Source organism: Phyllostomus discolor, chromosome 4 (genome assembly GCF_004126475.2).
Source record: "Phyllostomus discolor isolate MPI-MPIP mPhyDis1 chromosome 4, mPhyDis1.pri.v3, whole genome shotgun sequence".
In the NCBI taxonomy this organism is placed as follows: domain Eukaryota; kingdom Metazoa; phylum Chordata; class Mammalia; order Chiroptera; family Phyllostomidae; genus Phyllostomus; species Phyllostomus discolor.
This window is the reverse complement of record NC_040906.2, coordinates 69,701,155-69,721,385: the sequence shown is the minus strand read 5'-3', so window position 1 is coordinate 69,721,385 and position 20,231 is coordinate 69,701,155. Positions and strand designations below refer to the sequence as shown.

At 41.6% G+C, this 20,231-nt stretch overlaps 1 protein-coding gene across 1 annotated transcript; it reads right to left on the bottom strand.

Annotated features, from left to right (window-relative positions):
• Positions 1 to 455: 455 nt before the first annotated feature.
• RND3 (Rho family GTPase 3) lies at positions 456 to 19,727 on the bottom strand. The gene is made up of 5 exons (XM_028509056.2): positions 19,260 to 19,727; positions 18,720 to 18,807; positions 7,367 to 7,476; positions 4,351 to 4,485; positions 456 to 2,486 (listed from the first exon to the last, which is right to left on the bottom strand). The coding sequence occupies exons 1-5, from the start codon at positions 19,407 to 19,409 to the stop codon at positions 2,235 to 2,237; spliced, it is 735 nt and encodes a 244-aa protein (XP_028364857.1). The 5' UTR covers positions 19,410 to 19,727; the 3' UTR covers positions 456 to 2,234.
• Between the last annotated feature and the right edge of the window lie 504 nt (positions 19,728 to 20,231).

Below are 20,231 nucleotides of genomic sequence, written 5' to 3'. Positions count from 1 at the left end.
GTCATCTATACCATCGGCTTCTGTGAACAAGAATTACAAGGTGGATGACTGGGTTAGAGACTGAAGCTTGGGGTCCCACAGGGCAGAGATGCAAACTAGCCTCACATCAGAATTAAATCCGTGACCTGAGACAGCACTACAAGATGTCATTCCTAGTGTGCGAGGAATTTCCACATTTTCTACAAGTTAATTCCAGGTGGTACCATGGCTCTTCATACATATGATTAAATCACTTAGTCTGCGCTCCATTTTCTCCTTGTGATTTCAAATATCATGAAAACCTTTTATATATGCAGATTTATCTTTCCCCAAGACACTGCTACTACTGCCAAGAATCAAAAAATTCCAAAGCCTACTTAGGTTTGGAAATGTGAGGCCAGGTTCTGTAATCATCTCTGTCAGGGAACAAAACTAAACAGCCAAATCAGGAAGTACGTAATAAAAGGCAGATCACATTTAGACAAAGACATGGTTACTTTTTTATTTGAAGGAAAAAAAAGTATGTTTTAATAAATACTGCAGAAACATTGACCAAACATACAAATTGACTTCAACATTAAAAAAAATGCAACAGAAGTTCTGCTTTATAACAGTTATAACTTATTTTCTTTTTACAATATTTAAATACAGAAAGCACTTGCCAGCTATTTTGTAATACTGCCCAAAGCATAATGCTGCATCAGTCAAAGCATATTTTGTTGGTAAAATGCCTGTATTTCGTGGGAAATGGCTGGAATGGTATTTTCTTGCAGAGACAAAACAAAGTGCTTGTAAGACATAGAACTAAATGTGGTAATTACCTTAATCTCCTCTCCTGCCACACTTTAATGGGAGCAACAGCTTCAACACTTCAAAAATGAAGCTTTATCATTGGGAAAAAAAGCTCGTTTTCAACAAGCACCAACAGGTCAGATCTGGTCTCTTCTCTGAAAGAAGCTTTAAAAGGAACTGATTGAAAATATCTGTAAACTATTTTAAATGCTGATTATTTTATGTAACAACAGTGATCAAGTATTGAACAGGGGCCTCGGCAGGATATCTGGTTAAGTGAGGTTTAGCAATCACTCTCCTGACGTGGCTGGTATAGTGTCAGGGTGGGTATTACATAATTTTTCACTAAGGATTCTCTAAAGCTTGGGCAAGAGGGTCCTTCTCTTATCATGTTCATTTAAAGAAAGTGAACTAAACCAACAGATCATCAGATGCTGCCAACTTTGGAACTTCATCCCCCACATAATAGGCCTTTTGCTTTGTACTTTTGGTAACAATTCCAGACAGCTTTACTTACAAACTGTGCTTTCTGCTACTATTCCTTCATTATTTCTTCAGGTGAAAATAGTACCTACATTTTTCCTCCTTGGATCACTCATTCTATGACGTCAAACCAAGACACCTTTCATTTGACTTTGCATTTTCATTAACGATGGCAAAAAAAAAAATCACACTCTTTTCTAAACAGCGCACAAAAATATTACCTTGAGCAATTTACCACTTTTTAAGGACAATCACAACCATGAACAAAACCATCAGACTGAATAAAAATCAACACTTTTTTCTATTTGATCTATTCAATCTTTGTAGCAGTGCTTGTCTGCATATCTTGCAAGACTGCAAAAGCCCTTCTTTAGAGCCATCTCGCTCAGCTATCTCCAGGAAGGCAAGATTTCAAAGCCTCACAAACTTTTCCTCTGGATATCCCATGGGTCCCGATACAATTTCCATTTTAATGATGAGCTAGAAGGAAATTAGATCACATCCTCTAGAAAACTAAACGCTAAGGTCACAGTGCCAGTTCCCCAATGAGGACGGTATATTAATATATACTTTTTGTAAAGGAGATTAAAACATTTAAAAATTAAATCAAAGTAGAGATTCATGAATAGGTTATAACAAAGAAAACAATAACGCAAGCACCATTCAGAGCGGGATTTTTCTTCTTGGAGGTACTCGCATTCCTCCTCATCTACCTCTAGCCCATCTGAATCTCTCTTTTTTGGCGTATTTCTCAAGTCACACTTCAGAACTCTTCAACGTATTCACTTCTCACCACTTGTTCCCTACATGCTGAACCTAAGGACAGGATTCCAAAAAGATGAGTATCCTTTCAAATGCCTCCCAAGCCTCCAGAATATGTGACTTTGGCTATGCACTTCATTCAGACTTCATCTTTTTGTTTTGTTGGTGGTGATTTTTTACACTAAATTTCTTTGTCCTCATTGAAGATAACAGGAGATTCACATCACAGTGCAACTCTTCGCCTTGTCCTTTCGTAAGTCCGTGGCAACTGCCGAGAGTTCAGGTCTGCTGGGCATGTGTGAAATGCGCTTTGTGGCCCTCTGCGATTTGTTCCGTTTAACGTTTTTATTTGTTTTGTTTACACATGCCAAGGTGGCAACATGAAAAATGTCTCTGACACTGTTTTCTGACTGTAATGCTGAGCATTCAATGTAAGTGGCTGCTCCAATCTGTTTGGCCATATTTGCCCCCTGAGAAGTAAAAGAAAAGACTGTAATCAGCAATAAGTCTTTGGGGAAAGTTATAGAGTGTCTACTAATACCACAAAAGAATAATGCATCATAAAACGTTTCTAGCCCTGGCTGGCATAGCTCAGTGGATTGAGCGCGGGCTGGGAACCAAAGTGTCCCAGGTTCGATTCCCAGCCAGGGTACATTCCTGTGTTACAGGCCATAACCCCCAGCAACTGCACAATGATGTTTCTCTCTCTCTCCCTCTCCCTCCCTCCCTCCTTTCCCTCTCTAAAAATAAATAAGTAAAATCTTAAAAAAAAAAACGTTTCTAATGTTAACTGAATGTCTCAAGGGTTTCTGCAAAGAAAAATACTAGTTTTTAAATTTGAACTGCCTTCTTTGTTATTGCATAAGTATTTGCAGTCAAGACCCAGCCCTACGATACTCAATTTCATCCCTCTATAGATAATGTTTGACATCCCAGAGGTGCTAAAGGCTGATCTAGTGTCACTGGGTCATCAATAAATGAAGGCCCCCCCATCATCAGTCAGTAAGAGGTGATTTAAAGGAGAACAGAAGCTAAGGAGGTGATTCATCTTCACGATCAACTGTAACCAAGGGTAACTAGATACTTTGATCTTCCAGGTTACAGTAAAGGGCAGAATTACCCTGAGAATTCTGCTATCAGAAAAAGTCAGCTGAAGATGGTGAATGTAAATGATGCATTTTCCACATGGCTCTCACAGGGGTAATTCAGCCCCTAGCCTCTTCCAACACTTCAATTTCTCTTCTCTTGAGTGTAACAGGATATACCAAAAAACAGGAATAAGGGATGGGATACAGAATCAATTTTGAGATGTATATAATTAAGTCTTAGGGCCAAAATAAATAGAGGGAAAAATACTACTGTTTTGAGATCTATAACTTTAGTAAGCACAATATACAGGTATGTAAGCACTTATACAGGTATGGATCATACAACCCAATGTACAGAACAATAAGGATGTGTGCATCAAAATGGTGTATTAACAAAATTTTCATTAATTAGAAATGCAAGACAAAGATTGCAGTATTTAAAATAATGAATGCTAAAACAAAATTCTAGCTCTTTGAACATGAACTCTCTTTAAAATCTGTTTATAAGTTTTAAGAGTAAATTCTAAAACCAATTCTCCTCCTTTCTAAATTTAGGAGGAATGCCTGAAGACTCTAAAAGACAATTTTGTGGAGTGTTCTATTTTACTGGCAAAGGCCTTTTCTTCTTTTAGTATTTTGTTGTGTTGCTAAGTGTAAAATAAGATGACTTCTCTTAAAGAGTATTACTGATTTTGACCACATTCTCCCTTAAATACAGTAGAAATTACAGAAATATACAAGGTAGCATATGTTTGATCTACTGTTTATACCAGCTATTAAACATCCCCTGATTGCCCTATGAAATGACAGAGCCTTCCTATTTTAAAAGATTGTTTATTTACACATACATACATATGATTCCTTGTACAGTAAACCGCCCACCACCACAAAAAAGGAAAAGTTTTTGAGAGTGTCCAGCATCAAAAGCATCACAATTTCAGCCAAACCTTGCCCCAGACCACTTTGGTGCTCACTTTGCAGTCTTGACTTTAATCCAACAAGGAGCCCTGAAGGAGCTCAGAGCACTGGCCCCAAAGCACCAGCCCCTTTCATCTATGTTTACAGCTGATGCTGATCTGGACACATGGTGCTCATTCTGCATCTTAGAAAAGGGTCCTGCACTTGGACGTGACCATTGGTTGAGCCTTAAGAAAAGTTGCTACTTCTTATTTTATTTATTATGAGTGATGTTCCATATCTGCCATTCTTTTTAAAATCCACATTGGCACACTGGCACAGTACATACCTGGTCGTAGGACACTGGTGTCTGTCTGTGGTTTGAGAGCTCCACTAATGTACTGACATCTGTTCGCAGGTCAGACTTACAGCCAACCATGAGCATTTTGGTGTTGGGACAAAACTCCTGGATTTCACCTTTCCACTATGGGGGAAAAAAGATGAATCATTAAGAAAGTGCTTACATCCATACAATGGAAAACGATTTCTCCACTGGCAGACACTGGAAATGGGGCTCATGAAGGACATTCAAAAGAAAGTGTCAAAAAAAAAAAAGAAAGTGTCACTTCAGATGAAGAAGCAAGCTTGCATTTATCTTCTAAGTAGATATTAAGTTTTACTACATTTTCAAGTGGATCCATAAGGAAGGCTTACGTATATTATTATCTATTCTCTCTTTCTGTGACTCAGTATCTATCCCTACTGCAAGAGACTTGATGGGTGTTGTCATAAGGTAGCTTCAGTAATTTCTTAATTATTGGGATATCTCTGAAAGATAAAAGTGCCTGAAGTATAATTATATATTGAAAGGAGTGATTATATCTTCATATGTGTTGAGCTGACACTTCCCAGCATGGAAAGCTGGGAATAAGACGGACCCAACACAAACATATGTATGCATGCATTCACCAGTCCCACCAAGAAAGATCAAGCAGCTACCATGTGATGAAATCTGTACAGATTTCAAGGACTGGAAACAGAGTTAATAATAAACAGAATGTTTTGCTTTTAAGAATCTTCCATTCAAGTGGCTAAATCAGCAAAGACCATGACACTGCATGCAAAGTCCCATCTCTTTGGGACTTCTATGCCCTTGAGTTAGTTCTAAGTTATATAGGTTGTTAAATATTTCAATTTCATCCAATTTGGTTAGCTGTTTTGTGACTTCACAAGAATTATTAGAACCTCCAGAAATGGCTGGCAGGAGATTGCTTTTTTTTTGTTCCTTTAAAGAGCAAATGGATGTCTTTTTGTGGTTTCACTTCCTCGAGCTTGAGATAACCACCAGGATGGGAATGGGGAGTTCAGGGCATTCACAGGAGAGCCCTGGCTCTTGGGGAGCAAGGGCTGGAGAGGCTGAGATCAGGAATCCATGCCTCCTGATTCTCCCCTCCCATACACACAGATATGTATTAAGTACTTCACTAAATATCGTGGTGGTTACAAAGACGATTAAAACATAACTATGCCTTCCAAATAAGAATTCACAGAAGACTGGGGGTGATAAAGTAATGTATATAGTACTAGCTAAGAAGGACATCCTGCAGGAGTAATTTGGAAGATCACCAGATGTGCTGTAGGTAATGAACTCTAGTCTCAAGTACACCAGTGGATTGAAAGGAGCAGTATACTTCCTGTAAGAGCCTAACTTATCCACCAATTCTTCCCTCCCTTCCTCTTCCTCTCTCTCCCTTCCAGAATTATTTAAGAACATCCATCATGTGCTGAATGGTACTGGAGTTAAGAACTATAAGGTGAATTGAAAAAAAGGAATATGATATGTCCTGCTTTAAGCCAGCCTAACCACTTTGATATTCAAGGACCTAAAGGATTTAATTAATTGAGACAAATCATAGCAGGAGTTATCATGAGCTTTAAACCTCACAGGAATATAAAACATACTCACTAACTCATTTGGTCTCAGAAGAGGAAACAAAATAAAACAGGAGCAAGGCTTTTCATCATAAATTATGCATCATCCGATGCTACATCAAGTAAAAATGCAGTAAATAAGCAATCTCTTTTATCTACAGACAAGCACTAGACATGCTGTTATGTCTTTATGTCGTTCCTCAGCTGGGTAATGACTGGCCTCCTCTGAATGCCTAGCAACTGTTTACAAGCATTGAAGACAGAAAAGGTGTATTCCTGCCTGAATCTGATGAACATTAGCACTAGTTGTGATGGACACACATTACTCAAAATTGAAAGGAGTTAAAAAGTAAAAAAGAACCTTGGTATTTTAACAAATTCATATTTCATTGAGCTAACTGTGTCATATTTAGTAAAGAGATGGGTGATGATTCACCCTCAAACTCTAATTTTATGACACAAAAGACACGCAGTAAAACATGATAAGAAAATGCAAATTAATAAAAACACAAAATTTTATAAGGACACTGTCACATCCTCTGTGTAAGCCATGGTGCTGGCAGAAGAGAGGGTGCTCTACAGAAGAATCTGGCTCTGAAAGCCCACAGCATTCAAGGCCGGGACCAAAACAGCTAATGGCCAATACAGGCTGATCCACAGTGAAGCATGTGCTTTCTGCACCTAGCCGGAGCGGAGTCCTAGACTGGTAGAGGCCAAGGAGAGCTCCTTCCTCCCACTAGCCTTCTCAGTACCTGCAACCCTCCTGCAACAGGTCCCCTTTCTCCTGACCTCCCCACCTTGCTTCTGTCCAGAGCCTCCTTAGGTCCTTTGGCCTCCAGAAACCTGGCATGTATTATCATCAAGGACATGTTTACCACTATGGCTTTTATTAGTATCTGACATCTACCTAATTACAAGTTACCTTGTCTAATGTCTGGAAACGTACCCTTACCCCTTATTAGTTCTATTTCTGTTTCTAATAAATAATACCATTACTGAAACACAGCTTCTGTATTAAGACAGCTACTGTTGCATTCATTTCACTATCTGAGATGAGGTCCAATGTAAACCTATAAACTAAGACAATCTACAGGGTAAATGAAGGAAGGAAAGAAACAAGGAAGACATGCTTGACAGTCATGAAGCAGAATTACTTTTAGCTGCACAATTTCTTTCCAAAGTATAAACAGAGAGGCTCCTAAAAAGGGTATTTTATTTCTTAAGATGAAATCAAATTTTAAGCAGGTTCATCATCAAAACTGGTGACACAGATGGAAACCCTGTTATAGTGTAAAAGTGTCCTTTTTCAGTGCTCTGACTACAAAATATAGAGCAGAGTATTAACGAGAGTGTTTGAGCTCCCCCGCCAACCACATGCTTCTGTTTTATAAATAGGCCAGTACTGAACTGTGTCCTTGCTCCCCAGCACTTGCCTTTTTTAGGACACTGTCCAGAGTCTCTGGTCTACTGATGTCAAAGCAAATCAGCACGGCATCCGAGTCTGGGTAAGAGAGGGGCCGGACGTTGTCGTAATAAGGAGAACCTGAGAAAAGACAAAGATACACAGGTTTTCAGATGAAAATTCCTTGTCCATCATGTAGTAACCCTGCCTTTTTGAGTTAAACCCCTTGAATGTGCCTTGAGGCAACACTCCCACCTCCTCTAATTCTTGGGAATGAATGAAAAGAAAAAAGGGGGGGAGCGAGTAGTAACATGTTCATCTCAGCCAGAAGAGGCAAGAAGCCTCCCTTGTATCTGATGTGAATTCAAAGGGAAGTGACGGGATCTTTAGCTGAAATCTGCATGGTTCAGGGTAAATCCCAAGGCACCTGGGTGAAGTGCAGAGGCTGCTGGAGCCAGACGTCCTGGAGTGCAAATGCCCCTCCACCACTGAAGGAGGGTCAGGGTTGCTGTAGGACCCTGTACTGATTCTTCACTCATAAATGAAGACAACATACCTGGGATTAAGCAAACCCAAGCAGGGCCTGGCATTTGGTAAAGGATCAGTTGGTATTAACTATGGTTACAGTTGTGTCAGTGCCATAAAAAGCTGAATGGTGGCCAGCACCATAAATGTGGGTGGATGTGGGAGGGATGAAAGGTAGGTTACTGAAAAACAAAACAAACAAACAAAAAGCCCACGGTAGGATGCATCTGTGCCACCCTATCTCATAGTGACAAGTTTGGATAAGCCACTGACCTTTGAGCTTGCTTACTTAAACTTACCCTCAAAATCTGCATAGCCTCTCTTCCTGTTACAACCAAAGCATGTAATAAATGCCAGACTGGATCATGTTACTTTTTTACACAGTTTCATCTCTGAGAGTGACAATGAGGCATGATCCAAGGATCCTGGCCTGAGTTAAATGCAGGGCACCATAAAGGTCTAAGTTACCAGACAAATAATTTAACCACAGAACCCTCTAGTCATTTAGCATGTTTCTTCTTTTCCTTTAGGAGTCCCAAAGGATGGGCAATTACATGAGGACAATTATTATAAAATAGTGTGACTATAAAATCAAATACAGCTTGGCAATGCTATTTATTTTTTAACATCATTGTTGATATCCTGACATTTCACAGGCATAATAGGAAAATCATCTTACTAGGGGAAATGCATATGTATGTATTTGACTTCAGAGTAGAGAAAGAAAATCTAAGCCACCCAGGTCTTTTTGAAAACCCATTCCATTTTGACATTGCCTTCCATTTCTAGCAGAAACACATGACATGTTGTCTCCTGATAAATCAAAACCTTGATAGTCAAAGTCAGGAGGAGAGAAAGACTAAAGAAGCCTTTAAAATAACCTTTTCCATTTCTATCAAAACAAAATCTTTCAGGAGGCTGCTTTTGAAATCTAGAAGTTACTGTAGCTGGGGTGCATCACCCACTGTTCATACTATGTTTTGGGTCCCTAGCATTCACGAGGGAACCTCAGGAACATGGTGGCCTTTACACTCACTATTTTACAAATGAACAATGACAATATCAGGCCAGGTGTGCCTACCACTCAAGGGAGAAAGAAATGTTCTAGAAATCAGGAAGAAAATCTATGAGTAAGTACCAACAATCTAAACCAGAATTTTTCATGAGCTGCACCAGCTCCCTACCCACATCTTGACTCAGGACCCTGGTGAAGTAGACTGACAACTGAAAGACATTTTCCAAAAGCTTAAAGGGTTCAGAGTTTGCCTGTTTGTTTTTTAAATCAAGTCATTTAAAATATCAAGGCATATTAGAGGGAGGATGTCTCTAAAAATGACAAGCTGTAGCTCCTGCTTTTCAGCCACTTAAAGAAATCTGAGATTAAGAGAATAACTCATAAATAATTCACTAGTTTTAACACTAAGAGGCATCAGAAATGAGATGGCTTATTGCTCTGTGTGGATATACCAGTATTTTCCATTATTTGTTCTGTGAAGTTCCGACTTTCTGAATTGCAACCTGTCCTGTTTGTGTCCAAGGTCTAACTTTGACACAGTTAGACATGAGGGAATCTCTTTCCAAGTACAGGGCATAAAATTCCAGATCATAAAGTGGAAATCCAAACACCAGCCATGCACACCAGGATTTCCTCTGCTGTTCCAAGTTAGCAGGAGATGAGCTGATCCCAAGCCCATAAAATCAGTGCTTTCCAACAATGAGGGCTGTCATAAACCTGACTATGCTTCAGAGGTGTCCTTTCTTGGAAATCACTCACTCTGCAGTCTTAATCAGACCTGAACTTGGAAGGACAGACATCTCCAGGTGCCTCATTCCTTCAGAACAGAACTTGAGACTAGATGAGGTACCACTGATAAATTCACATCCACAACTACCCTGCATAACAATGGAGATCATCTTTTCCAAATACAAAATTTAGGAGAGCATCTGGAGAATTACAAAGGTTTTAAAATAGAGTAATTACAGTTGGGACTACCAAGAAAATTGTTTCATCATTTTAGTCCCCATGGATGCCGAGAACACCTCTCTGGCCCTTTGTATGCTGGGTTTCCCTCCCCCACGTGTCTCCAGCCACAAAGGGGATCTGCCTTTGTGTTCCGCCCTCAGTTAGGACTGGAGATTCCTGCTGACTAGAATCTAGCAGTCTGCTTTCTGTGCTTAGTGAGCACGCTCAAATACCTGCAAAATTTACAGACTGTCCCGACTTAAAAGGAAACAGTTTTCAACTTACACCACAGTCTTCTGGAGGTTTGTTTATGTTGATGTTTTTATGTGGTTTAATATTTTGAATAAAAATACATATATATGGAAAGTTTCATGAAAAATTAACCACATTGCTTATAGATGTAAAGAGGTAATTTTTAAAAGCTTTAACAAGATATGATTCGGAATGATCCTGTCCTATTACTTCTTTTAATGAGCAGCACACTTTTAGATCAACAGTGGTATCTAAAAGTAGTCATAAAACTGATGCCCACATTTATTAGTTATAAGCACAATTTGTCTAACCATGAACTACAAGAGTAATTTGTCACTAAAATAACAAAGCCACTTATTCATTGCATTTTTATGGGGTAAATTAAAAACTTTTTGGGTAAGAAAATCTGTTGTCTCAGGTTCGATTCCCAGCCAGGGTACATTCCTGGGTTGCAGGCCATAACCCCCAGCAACCGCACATTGATGTTTCTCTCTCTCTCTATCTCCCTCCCTTCCCTCTCTAAAAATAAATAAATAAAATATTAAAAAAAAGAAAAGAAAATCTGTTGTCTCTATTTCCTTCATGGTAAAAAACTTACATAGAATTATAAAAGAAAAAAAAATCTAACAATTCAATGGCTAAGCAGGAACTTCAGGAGAAAAGAAAAAGATCCTGTGTAACTTGACAGTTGTTTACTCTGCGTTTAAGCACTTTGAATTCTTCTCTATTCTCCTCTATAAAGCCCAAGCTACTGCACAAAGGAAAGCAAAGCTGGAGAGCGCACGGTATAATCACAGGCATGTGTGGTATAACTCACCAGCCAAGAAAAAGTGAAGAGGAATTCCAGGAATGCCCCTGTGAAGTGAGAAGCAAAATGGGGGAGGCAGAAGTGACACCAAAGCAAGGAGCCAAAAGTAAGCTCGTGAATTAAGAACAATGCCTGCCCTTAACTCCCATATCCCTCGAGAAAAGTCTTAAAACAGTCTGTTAAGCCAAACAGCAAAACATTAACTTCTATAAATATATTTTTTAAGATGCAGGTGTAAATCTTCCAGGGTAACTGTAGAACTAAACACAACACCAGAAAGAGTGCTGAACTTTTTTCTATGCAGCGAAGTACTGAACCCTAACTGCAGGACACAGTACATACTTCGTATCCAAGAACGTACTATAGCTAAATTCAGTAAGTCTAGGTAGGTACTGAGCCTTTGCCAATAAAACTTCCTCAGCCATGTGGAATAGGCTTCATGCATGTGGAAATCTCAGATACAGCATTTCTTAACTATGCTACATGAAAGTTTAAGCACATAGCTCTATTCCAAAGTCCTTTCTAATTAACCTATCAGACCATAAAGGAAAAACTTCAGGAAAGCTTTGTATTAAGAAAAAACTATACCACATATGCACTTCCAGTGCCCCTAAAACACCTCCTTGCTTGGGTGTAGATTAGAGTAAGTGTACGGCTTTGGTTCTCTGAGCTCCTCAAGTTTGGCAAACATCAGCAAAGTTTTAAAAGGCTTTTGAAAAGTCATGTCTACCCATCAACTTGGGGCGAGAGCAGTATTTCCAGCCCAAGAACAGTCACAAAGTGCCTCACCCAGAAACTAATTCTGCAGACACATACCTGCCTGTATACGTCATCCTTTCACAAAGATAGAACATACCATATATGTACATCATTAGATGTATATGTGACAAGATTCATGCCCAAATGGGAGGCTTTATAGAGTCTTTTGCCAAACCAGTTCAAACACTCTGACGCTGTATAGAAGTCTGAGAACTGAAAACTCTTCTAGTTGAATATTTCATAAATATAACTTTTTACTTGAACGTTAAATTGAAAAACTTCCCCTTCCCCCTTAAGAAATTCCTTATGAAAACAATAAAATTAGAAATATTACATATTTTTGGCACAGGAAATAGATTAACTTTTGGTATTTTTAGTGGTCACCAAGAAAACATCTGCCCCAAGCAACAGCTAACACATGAGACTGAACTGTGCAGTCATCACTGGAATCCGTTTCTTCCTGCCACCTCTACTCAGAGAGCTCCAGACCAGCCTCGGTCTCGACCACGTGAATCACACTTGAGCAGAACCGTCTTTAGTGCTGGGCCCAGTATAAGACCCCGAGCTCTTTTCTCAAGCAGTGTGCCCTCCAGATGCCATGCCTACAAACATGCAACACATGTTCCTAGGAAGAGTATTTTGTTTCTTCTGTATGTTCCCATTAACTGGAATTATAAACAGATTTTATGAAAGCTTCAGTGGGGGAGGGGCACTTCTGTGTTGCTTTAAAAACACAATCATTATTTTCAATTTCTGGGGGCAATGCAGATACATAGTTGGAAAGTCAATGAGGTAGAATTAAGATTGCTATTTTGAGGCTGTACACACAGCATTAGCTTTAAACTCCCGGTCTTATTGAGATACTTAAAAAATGTAAGAATCCAAATATTCTACTTAAAGTGAAACTCTGGTCACAGAATTTGAACGATAAGAGTAGATACAGATAATTGAAAAATGGCACTGTCCTTCAGTAACAGATTAAAGATTCTGTGCTCCATGTAACACTGGCATCCTGGGAGAAGAGGCACACGTGTGGAGTTGCCTGGCCACATCCCATGTCGCCGGGCTCCCTTTGCAAAACCAATGTGCACAACACCCAGCCAAACTTCTGAGGCAGCTTATATTCCATGTCAGGGGGAATCTGTTTTGTCAAGGTGGTCTCTGAGTAACGCTGCTGACATGTAGCAACTGAGAAGACATTTATAGGGCATCAAATCATGGCTGAGGCACAACTAACTGACTTGGCACGGCCTACTAGGTACCATGAACTGGGTAGAGAAACTGTTGATCCCTGGTGTCATATCTACATGCAAAAGAACTGGATTCATGAGGAGACATCTGGTTTTTACAGGTGGCATCAGAACGACCAATATGAATGTCTCACTGAAATGTGCAACTTAGCAAGAAACTAGGTTAGAGAAAATCCAGCATTAAATAGGGTTTCAATAAGAGTTAAATCTCCAAATGTAATATTGTAAATATATTGCTTATTGAAACATCACCATCCTAACTTAGAGCTATCTGATTTTCCTTAATCCATATCTGTTACAGGGTTTTCAAGTAGACACTAAAGAGCTGAACCTGGTTTTGAAACTCTAAGCCCCTAGGGATCACTACTACCTTATGATCAAACTGGTTTTCTGCAATTTTGCCCTTGGTAAGTCACATCACCAGCACCCATGAGTCTGGCTTTTTTGTTAATTCTTGTCGTATTTCTTTCTCTAACAAGACTAATTTAAGTTAGACTTCAACTTTTGGAATCTCGATTTTCTTGAAAATCATTCAATGTAAGCCTCTTTCTAAGTGGGAGGGATGATAAAGACTTCTTAATAGCTGAGTCCACTTATAGAGATAAGGAAGGAACTATGGTGGGCTTCAATAAGCAGTGACTCACAAGCCAGGGGCTTGGGCAGGCTCTGTGGCCTCTAACAGTTCTTTGGATCTTTTCATTTCTAGGTGAAACCAGCTGTGCCTGGGGACTCACCGCCCCCCCCAAACAAGTATCAGAGCACCAAGGGTGAGACTGTTAGTACCTTGAGGGCAAGAGCTGCTCCTGCTCAGCTTTGCACTGTTGCCTCCCTGCTCCCACAACACCTGCTCCCACAACACTGGTTTTTGCTTGGAGCACACAGAATGCCAAAAAAAAAAAAAACCAAACCAAACAAAACAAAACAAAAAAAACCTTCCTGGTTTTGTAATCCTTTCTATATATCCTGCCTTGATGTGCTAATTTACATGTTAAATCACAAAACAAGGACTAGTGATCTCCTTTGAAGCTGCTTTTCTGAATTAATTTTAACACTAATCTCCCAACACAGCTGAAACATTTCCACCCTTTAAGAATTATTTCAATGGAGTGTTTGGCACAGACACCATTCTTTAATGTGTAAACTACAAATATAACAATACAGGTAGACATATTTACAGAGCAGTCAGGCCATGAATAATCAAGATTTTTATTTCCTCCCCTTTTCTTTAAGTATAAAATGTAAACAATACTACATTCTTTGTTAATAATGCCAACAACTAATATAGGAAGTGCTAATTTTAGCACACAGGCCCTAGAAGAAGCTTACATCAAGACAAGATTCAAAAGAGTGTCCATGAGGCAATAGAATAGTTACTGTGGTGGAATTATAGCAGCTGAATTGAGTATTTTAAAACCAATAATATGCCTGAAATAAAATGTGTATTAACTTGCCTTGGTTAAAAACTGGCATGAATGATTATCACACGTGCTGACATTATATTGCAATCAAATCACTTAAGGAAAAGATACAGTGATCCTTAAATGACTAAGCTTCTATTATTAGTAGGCATTTGGCTCCGTGCTACAGATTGCTCCCATGCTTGGCAACTGGGGCAGATTCTGAAGCACATGATATTAGAACTACTTTGATCTCAACTCAATCACCTCAAAATGCTGAAGCCCTGACCCATGGTTATACAGAAACTCACTGAGTCAATTTGAAAATCATTTGGAGCATTTCTGCAATTATAAATAAGTGTTCTTCTTATCAATAAAAAGGGAATATTTCTCATTAAAATCAAGAAATTATGGATCTGTATTCAAAGACTCCCTTTAGCACCCCTGCCTTTTAGAAGGTTCATGGCGGCACTAGTTAAAAGAATTTGTGTACTCTCAGTGGGGTTGGAGTGACTTTAAGCAGCCCTCAGGAAACCAGCTGGCCAAGTGCCACTGTGTTTGCTTTAACTGGCCTGTGCACTGGGGGTGAGAGGGAGGATCTGCCTCCTACCTGAGGACAGTCTATCAGCACTAGGGATGCCTGACAATGGAAATACACTGTAACCAGGTGGAACAGGGCACTTGGCTGCAAGGACCTCATCATAAGTTGAATATGAGCTACACTAAGTGGGGAGTGTTTCCTTATCCCCACTCCCTGCCACACTTGGATTAGGGCCTTATTTTAATTAACGCAGCATCTCTAAGGCCTAACATAGGGCCTGCACATAATAGGTGCAGGGAAAAAAAGGGAGCTAGAGAGAATGGAAGGCGCTGTTTTAAGGCACCGTGGCTTAAAAAGTGGGGAATGATCTTTTCTCTTGGTGCAAGGAGGCCCCACATAGCCTACTTTCACTTGATGTTCTTTCCTACACCCAAATTGACAGAGCTTTGCCTATGCACATTGCATGACTGCTGGGGGAAAACGAGACCCCTTATGAGAAGCCCTCCAAGTATAGAAGCCAGAGAAGGGAAGAACTGCCTGTTTCCTGAACGTTTGCCCCTCTGCTAGGAGGCTAAACAGGATATGAATGCCATTCAAAGAACAAAGTTTATACAATCTCTTGCCCTATATAAGCAAAGTTAGGCACATCTAATTTTTCCTACATAAATCTCTTTGTACAACTCAAAGTTGTACAAAGGAAAAAAAAATTTTTGACATTTAGGACTTTGAAGACCTGGTTTAGGCCTTATCTCCCAGAATTAAATTGATAGCAGTTGGAAAAAATAAATGTATCAAGTAACATAAGGCACATACAATTATTTTCCCAACCTGAACTAAACCAATGTCTTATTGGGCAAAGAAAATGTTAAACATTTGTCAAAAAATAATCCTGTTTAGAAATTTGCTATGAAAAGGTTGAGATGCAATGGAACAATGTTAAGACACTTGAGATGATTAGCTGCTGATGCAGCAGTTCTTGTTTAGATGTGTTTTGTTCATGAATGACAAAACCATTTTTGGTGGAAACAGTCTAAGAATTTAAGCAGTGCTTGGTAACTGTTTAATTAACTAGTATTTTGTGCCTCACACAACAACCTAATGGGATTCTAACTAATTTCTTTATGCTTTTTTTTCATTTGTATAAGCCACAATTCGAACAAAGATTTCATTACAGAATAATTTTGCAGTGATATTTTCTTAATCACTGTCTTTTCAAACCTTTATATTTTAGTTAAGCATGCATAGGTTTGTTTCGTCAAATAAAAATGCAAGTGATTATCTCACTACAGACTTCATTTCAGGTGATTATCTTTAATTTGATAAAAGGCAATGTTTACAAAGTTGCCAGTCTTTGTGCACAGGTAATTCAGTGGTAATGTCAGGAAGACTCATCTCCTTGGAAACTATGCATATTCACTTGTTCATGCAACAGATTTTATTAGATGACTACTGTGTGCGACATGGTGCCATGTGTACAGAGACTACAAACCACAGAATTTGATTTAAATATTGGAAAATATCTGAAGTGATACTCATCTGCACATATGAAGCATGGCCTCCTACTATGAAATGCCCACATTTTGTTTTCTAACCTTTGAAAAATAGTCTTTTTTTTTCTCCTTAAAAAAAGTCAATTTTAGCTCTTTGGGTGCCTAATTGAAAATCTCCGTTGGTGGTCCTGTGACTCTTGAAGCCTGAGACAAGGGATATATAACCCAGCATTCCTGCTGGCCCATCCATGCCCCTCCCCTACCCGACTGAATCTCCTTCCTAAATCCACCAGGAAGCAGTGGCTGCTTTGTGGGTGGTGAAAATCCCAGCATGGGATGCCAGATCCACTGGGGCTAAGAGCCCAAGCCAACCAACATCCTGGGAAACAAAAAGACTTGCTTGTTCAGTATACTAAGGCCAAGACGCAAATGGCTGGGAGAGATCCTGCACATTATCTAGCTCTCTATCCTCTTTTTTCAGATAATAAAATGACACTCAGGGAGGTAGGGGATTTTTAAACAGAAATCCTTGGTAACCAGTAGCTAAGATCTAAACACAGCTTTGTATCAATGGCTGGATCAGACTCACAGACCAGACCCCATGCCTAAATATTTCTTATCATGCATTAGGTATAAACAGGGCTGACGGGTGGGGAGGAGTACTGGTGCTAATCATTGGTACCAAACCAGCTACCCACTAGGTGTAACAAATACCATGATATGTCTGGGGATCAGGTCCCATTAAGCACCAGGTTCTGTAACGATGCTGAAGATAGAACTATTGAAGTAAGAAAATACTAGCATTCTATCAGCACCTTCCCTACAGCTGCGGGAATGTATGTGCAATCCCTAACACAAATTCCGGTGAGGTTCCGTTTCTACTGCCCTTGGCACAGCTCCTCTGATTCTCTAGCGAATAAAAATCGGATCTTCTCACTGCAGAACTCAGAGCATCTGATATGGACCACGAGGGGCGCTCGTGCAGGACTTCCCGCTCGCCTTTGTGCAGGGACTGCCTCGGGCGACCCTGTCAGTCTGGTCCCCTCCTCGTGCTCTCAAATCCCGTGAGTCCCTCCGGGGCTCCAGAGGTTAAAGTCTAAGATTGTGGGGTTCTCCCACTGCCCCGAAGCACCTCTACGAGGCTACTCTCCCAGCTGAGCGTAGCCCCGGATCTTGAGGCTTCACCCACTTGACTGCAAAACCTGTGTGCTGGCACTGTAGCGCTAGCTTCACCAGGATTTAGCTTGGTTCACCCGAGGCAGCCTTGCTCCCTGCTAAACTCCCAGACAGAAGCGTGGGGGACTTTGACCCGGCCTTCGCGGTGGCTCCTCCTCCTGAGGCAATACCCTTCGTGAAACAGATACTCTTTCGAGCACCTCCCAAAGGAACGGCAGTAGCCTGGATCCCAGACCCAGATTCCGACGTTAGGCCGAGCCGGAATGTCTAACATCCACGCGGTGGAAGCCTCCCCTTACTCCCCTCCCGTGCGATACCCGGCCCTCTCCACCACCACCACTCCAGGTAGCTAGGTGGGCGCGTGGGAAGGCGATAACCCCGTCTTGAACCCGACCCTTGAAAATAATTCACCAAGACGCCAATAATTCAACTTGGACAGGAAGGTCAAAGGCGAACAGTGCGGCCCGCGGCCTCGTAGGCTGGCGGGGGGAGGGGTGGTGCAATGGGGGTCAGGGAGGACTAGCAGTGGCAAGAGCGGAGGGACCGCGTGATCACGGGGAGCAGCGGGAGGGGGAGGCGAACGCAAAGGGAGCTCGGATCTGCAGGTCAGTACAGAGGCTGGCGGCGCGGAGACAAGGCCCGGCACCAGGCGACCGTAGGCTGCGCATTCCTCGCTGTAGGCGTAAAGAGCCCAGCGGTCGCCTGCGCTCACTTTACTCCCCCTCCCCAAGAGCGGGATCAGAACGTAACTGCGTCGCTTCAGGGATTTTCTCTCACCTCCCACTTCCCACCACCCCCGCCGTGATCCCTACCTCCCAGAAAACCAGGTTAGATCGTGTATGGGTGCCTGCCAGGAGCCAGGTGGTTCTGGGGCGGCGCACGCATCACCCCAACAGTAAGCCGCCTGGCAGCTGCGAGGCGACTCAGGCACATCTTTGCGAACCAACCGCTCTCGGGCCAGCGGGCTGCTACGAGCGGTTCCCACTGCGGGGTCACCCTACGGTCACACAGCGCTCTTTTCTCCTCACCGCCCTCACCCAGAAGGGACAAAATTATCACCCAGCAGGGGCCCCGGGAATCCCTTGGAAAAGGCTAGTTAGCCGAGGGGAATCCAGCGCTGGTGGCGCGCCGGCCCGTGCGTAGCTGCCGGGAGCGAGACCCACTGCGCACCCCGGAGCATCTGGAAACCCGCCCCAAGAGCCACGCGGTCCGACGACTCTTACCCGAAGTGTCCCACAGGCTCAACTCTATTCTTTGTGTGTCGATTTCAAAACTGGCCGTGTAATTCTCAAATACTGTAGGGACGTAATTCTGGACAAACAAAATGGACAGAAGAGCGCAAAGAGGTTATCTTGAAATAAACGATGCCTCCTTAATTGAAAAAAAAAAATAAAAATAAAAGGCACATACCAGGTCACACACTAACCTGCAGACCTTTTCCTAAACCCCTGTCTGACTCCCCACTCTCCCTATCCGGTTTTTCAAGACAGAACCCAAATCCCCCAGCGCCAGGTTCTGCACACATGTCCGGACAAGTTTCAGAAGCTAACAGCACGATGTGCAGGCGCGTCCCAACCCCTAAAGGCTTCCTGTCCACTTTCTCTTTCCGGGCAGTTTAGCCAGGGAGAACATAGTAAGGCGTGAGGACGACAGCTTGAAAAAAGAAAAATGGGCAAAGGGGTTAAAGCAAAGGGAAACCCACCTGGAGACGGGGGACACCGCTGGCCGCCCCCCTTCTCGAAGCCCCGGCCAGTCACACTCACCTCGGGGAAGCAGTCTTTGGCGAAGACGTGCAGCAGCGCGGTTTTCCCACACTGACTGTCTCCCACCACTACTATCTTGCATTTCACGTTCTGATTAGGATCCATGATAGATTTACTGGATAATTTCTGACTGGCTCTTCTCTCCTTCATTGATCTTGTCTTATTTTCTCTTAGAACAGGAATTTTCTCTTAAGAGGAAAAAATATATATATTTCTATTTCTATAAAAAGTAGATATAAAAATAAATTGCAAGGCTGGTGAGGACCCCTGAAGCGCGGCGCAGACGAGGAGAGCTGGAGGAGCAGGCTCGTTACTCCCCTCCAACAAGTTTTATGCCTGACTCCACACCTCGCTCCTCAAGTCCAATTCCGATCCGACTGCTTTGTTTCACGCTCTCTGCGCGGCTTTATACGCTCGGTCTTCCAATCCTCTTCTTTCTCAATGAGAGAAGGAAACTGATCCGCCTCCTCCCCTTTTATGGAGCCTGGGAGCGAGCGCTCTTGTTACTAGCAGAAGATGTAAACAGTGCGCCCTCTAGGGTGACCGTGCGGGATCTATTTCCAGCCCAAGGCTCTGGAGCAACTTGAAGACTCCTGGAACGCCTTGCTGATGGATGGGACTGTACAAGTCCAGGAGGAATTGGAAAACTGAATCTGTGTGCATATTGATTTTTATTAGAATTCCTTTAAAAACGTTTTAATAAGTGCTGATCTACAGAAGCCACCTGAACATTTATGAAAGCAAAAACATTTGTCACCCAAGTTAAGACACCCTTATTAAACATAGGAAGCAAGTCTTAGGTGGGCAAGCGTTATGTGGTTGTTTTTGTAGAAAAATGGTTTGTCTCTGGTATATAGGCCATAAAACAGTAGCTAAACCAGGTTATTTCAGATGTTAGAACTGGCTTGCCTGGGTCTCAGTAATAGACTGGCTTCTGAAACCTGTCAATTTCAGTCACCCAGGAGGAGGCAG

What these genes read in the sequence shown, in the direction of transcription:
- RND3 (XM_028509056.2), bottom strand. Translation starts at nt 19,409, where the DNA reads ATGAAGGAGAGAAGAGCCAGTCAGAAATTATCCAGTAAATCTATCATG. An exon ending in TGGACAGTGTCCTAAAAAAG is followed by an intron (nt 4,486 to 7,366) that starts GCAAGTGCTGGG and finishes TTTCCCCCATAG; the next exon opens with TGGAAAGGTGAAATCCAGGA. An exon ending in CACCAGTGTCCTACGACCAG is followed by an intron (nt 2,487 to 4,350) that starts GTATGTACTGTG and finishes TTTACTTCTCAG; the next exon opens with GGGGCAAATATGGCCAAACA.